The sequence below is a fragment of the Centrocercus urophasianus genome, unplaced genomic scaffold (genome assembly GCF_019232065.1).
Source record: "Centrocercus urophasianus isolate 14NV4802_14NV808 unplaced genomic scaffold, USGS_Curo_1.0 seq_33, whole genome shotgun sequence".
NCBI classification, from domain to species: Eukaryota; Metazoa; Chordata; class Aves; order Galliformes; family Phasianidae; genus Centrocercus; species Centrocercus urophasianus.
Window position 1 is genome coordinate 9,444,421 of NW_024884900.1, and position 3,424 is coordinate 9,447,844.

A 3,424-nucleotide genomic window follows, 5' to 3' on the forward strand; every position below is an offset into this window, starting at 1 on the left:
CATGTACCTTAGGGAGCAGGACAGGACCAGATGGCCGTAGGTGGCAAATCTCAAGACACGACCCAGGAACGCTCAAAGTTACAGTCACAAGGAACAGCTCAGAGGCAAACCATGCTCTTACGTATGTCTGCAAGCTGCATTCCCTGAGCAACAAGAGAGAAGAGCCAAGAAGAACTCAGAGCTGGCTCCTGGTCCAGCTGGCTGAGCACCGGCTCCCCGCCGCCTGCCGGGCTGCGGAGGAACGCTCTCTCCTCATCTTCCAGATTCTGGGGGCTGAGCACAGGCACAAGCAGTGACACATCACAAGGCTGTGCTCCGTGTAACACGACCTGGGAAAACTGGAGAGTTGGGAAGGGAGGAACCTGATGAGGTTTAGCAACAGCAAGAGTAGAGTCTTGCACCCGTGAAGGAATAACTGCATGCATCAGTACAGAGCAGGGGATGACCTGCTGGGAAGCTCTGTGGAGAAGGGGCTGGGGGGCCTAGTGGACGACAGGTTGGCCATGAGTCAGCAGTGTGTCCTTGTGGCCAAGAAGGACAGTCAAAAGGCTATGTCAAAAACTGTGACCAGCTGGTCAAGGGAGGTGATCCTCCCTCTCTGCTCTGCCCTGCTGAGGCCACATTTAGAATACTGTGTCCAGTTCTGGGCTCCCCAGTTTAAAACAGACAGGGATCTTCTAGAAGGAGTCCAGCAGAGAGCCACAAAGATGATGAAAGGCCTGGAGCATCTGTCGTATGAGGAAAGGCTGAGTAACCTGGGTCTGTTCAGCCTGAGCGGAGATCAGTGTTTATCAGGGAGGTGAAAGGCAAATGGGTGAGGCAGGCTCTTCTCAGCACTGTGTAGCAATGGGACAAGGAGGTGTTTTAGGTGATGGCCTAAAACTTGAATGTAGGAAGTTCCATGCAAACATGCAAAAGAACTTCTTTACGGTGAGGGTGATGGAGTACTGGAACAGTGCCCAGAGAGGTGCTGGAGACTCCTTTTATGGAGGTCTTCAAGACCTGCCTGGACACCGACTTGTGTGACCTGCAAAGGGGTTGGACTCGATGATCTCTTGAGGTTCCTTCCAACCCCTGTAATTCTGTGATGCTGTTGGAGCTGGGGGGTGCCTGTGAGGTAGGCTTCAGAGACCCCTTGGTGATGAGCATTCCATGGGACCCATCCTGCTCACATCTGGGACTCCCCTGTTGGAGTGAGATTTGGAAAACATTCATCTTCACAGTTCCTGGTCTTAAGGAGCAGTGTCTTCTTCACCCTGCCCATAGATCTCTCTCCACTGTACACAGTCAGCATTCCTGTGCTCCATTTGGCTCTGCACATCTTTGTGCCCAGCAATGACCAGCTGCACCTCACCTACCAGGAGTCACTGACATTCAAGCATCTAATCTAACCTGGACATTTAAGGTCTTCTCCCCAACAGTAGGGAACGTGCTTAAGCAGGGGGTTGGACTTTACGATCCCCAGGAGTCCCTTCCAAACCCTACAATTCTGTGACTCTGAGTCTCACGGGACATGGATGAGGCAGGCATCTCCAGGAGCCCACGGCTGGCAGCCCCACATTGTGCTGCTGGGTCAGTGGGGGCTGTGCAGATCTGGGATGGAAGCAGAAGAGACCTCAGCCCCCTTTTTCCTAAGCTCAGTGTTCATCATGTGTGCAACTCCTGCTAGGATGCACTGTCATCTCTAAGCAGCTCATGCAGGTTAGGTAACACAGCCCTGCTGACAAATGCAGGGACCTCCAAAGCGGAACTTCTTACTAAAGGAAGATGCAGGAGAGAAGCAAAAATAGATATGGCGATTGTTTCATATCCTGTGCCACTGGGGAGGCTGTGGCCACCGCATTGTTCCATCATGCGACCGTGCTGCGATCAGCTCCTTCTCAGGGGGAAATTCCACCGTTCTACGCAAGCAGCTGCCCGGAGCCACGCACCCTATAAATTGGGCAGTTGCTGAATGTCTCAGCATCACAGAGAAGAGAGACCTCCGAGCTCCACTTGCACTCTCCAGCTCCTGCCACCACTCCCATCTGACATGAAGGTCTCTGTGGCTGCCCTTGCCGTCCTCCTCATCGCCATCTGCTACCAGACCTCTGCTGCACCAGGTAAGTCCTGGCTCTCCAAACCTCTCCAAATGAGGACCAGGGAGACGCTGCTGCTGGGACAGGATCCTCCCTGTCAGCCCTTCTACCACGGCTCCCTTCCCGGTCCCATGAGGGCTCTGCTCCCAGCTCCCTGCCACCTCTCCCTGCCCCATGCCCCTGCTCACAGCCTCCTTTGCCTTTGCAGTGGGTTCCGACCCGCCGACCTCCTGCTGCTTCACCTACATCTCCCGGCAGATTCCCTTCAACTTTGTGGCAGACTACTACGAGACCAACAGCCAGTGCCCTCGTGCTGGTGTTGTGTAAGTGTCCCCCTGGTCAGAGGGCTCTGCCTTTGGGCTGAGGATTCCTCTGCATTTTGGAGTTGGGAGGGAACAACTCCTTTCTGGAGGAGTAGGATGGATGCGCAGCCAATGGGTGCAAGGGGATGCTGGTGGGGCTCACACTGGTCCTGCCCCAGGGCTCTGCTGCCCGTGTGGCCAGCACCATGCACCCAGATTGTGCCGACTATCAGCAGGAGGGGGTGAGGAATGGAGGAGGGGTCGCCTCCACACAGGACTCTCCCATGGAATCTCACCTGGCTGCTCCCTGCAGGTTCATCACCAAGAAGGGCCGCGAGGTCTGCGCCAACCCTGAGAACGACTGGGTGCAGGACTACATGAACAAGCTGGAACTGAACTGATGCGCCAGGATGGGATGAGCAAGCAATGGCCAGTTGCAGGCCCTGCCAGAAATGCAACCGTGACATTGAGAGCTGCCCAAGAGACTGAAAATGTCCCCGAATCTGCTTTACTATTAATTGTTCATAATGGAAGGGAGCAGGTGAAATAATACCACTCCAATCAAATTGGAAGATTATTTAACAGATATATATATTTTTTTAAATTAAGAGTTATGTTTGGATTACGTTTTCTGTATTTAATGAATTGTATTTTTGATATAATATTTAATTCAAACGTTGAGAAATAAATATTTTTTGTAAGAAATTTCTGTCTTTGCTCTGTTTGTGTTGATCACAGCTGAAATTATAATTGTGATGACATCTTCATTTTTTGCCCAAGGAGGCTGTGGATGCCCCATCCCTGCAGGCATTCAAGGCCAGGCTGGATGTGGCTCTGGGCAGCCTGGGCTGCTGGTTGGAGACCTGCACACAGCAGGGGGTTGGAATTGGATGAGCACTGTGGTCCTTTTCAACCCAGGGCATTCTATGATTCTATGATTGATTCTCTTTACTAAGCTGGCAAAACCCCACAAGTTTCCCTATCTTATGTTTTGCAAAATAAGCAAAAGAGAGAAAAAGAAAAAGAGAAAGAAAAAGAGAAAGA

At 52.1% G+C, this 3,424-nt stretch overlaps 1 protein-coding gene across 1 annotated transcript; it reads left to right on the forward strand.

Moving 5' to 3' along the window:
- Positions 1-722: 722 nt before the first annotated feature.
- LOC122166397 (C-C motif chemokine 4 homolog) lies at positions 723-3,053 on the forward strand. The gene is made up of 3 exons (XM_042830147.1): positions 723-2,102; positions 2,287-2,401; positions 2,694-3,053. Exons 1-3 carry the CDS (start codon positions 1,955-1,957, stop codon positions 2,779-2,781), a joined length of 351 nt encoding a protein of 116 aa, XP_042686081.1. The 5' UTR covers positions 723-1,954; the 3' UTR covers positions 2,782-3,053.
- The last annotated feature ends 371 nt before the right edge of the window (positions 3,054-3,424 follow it).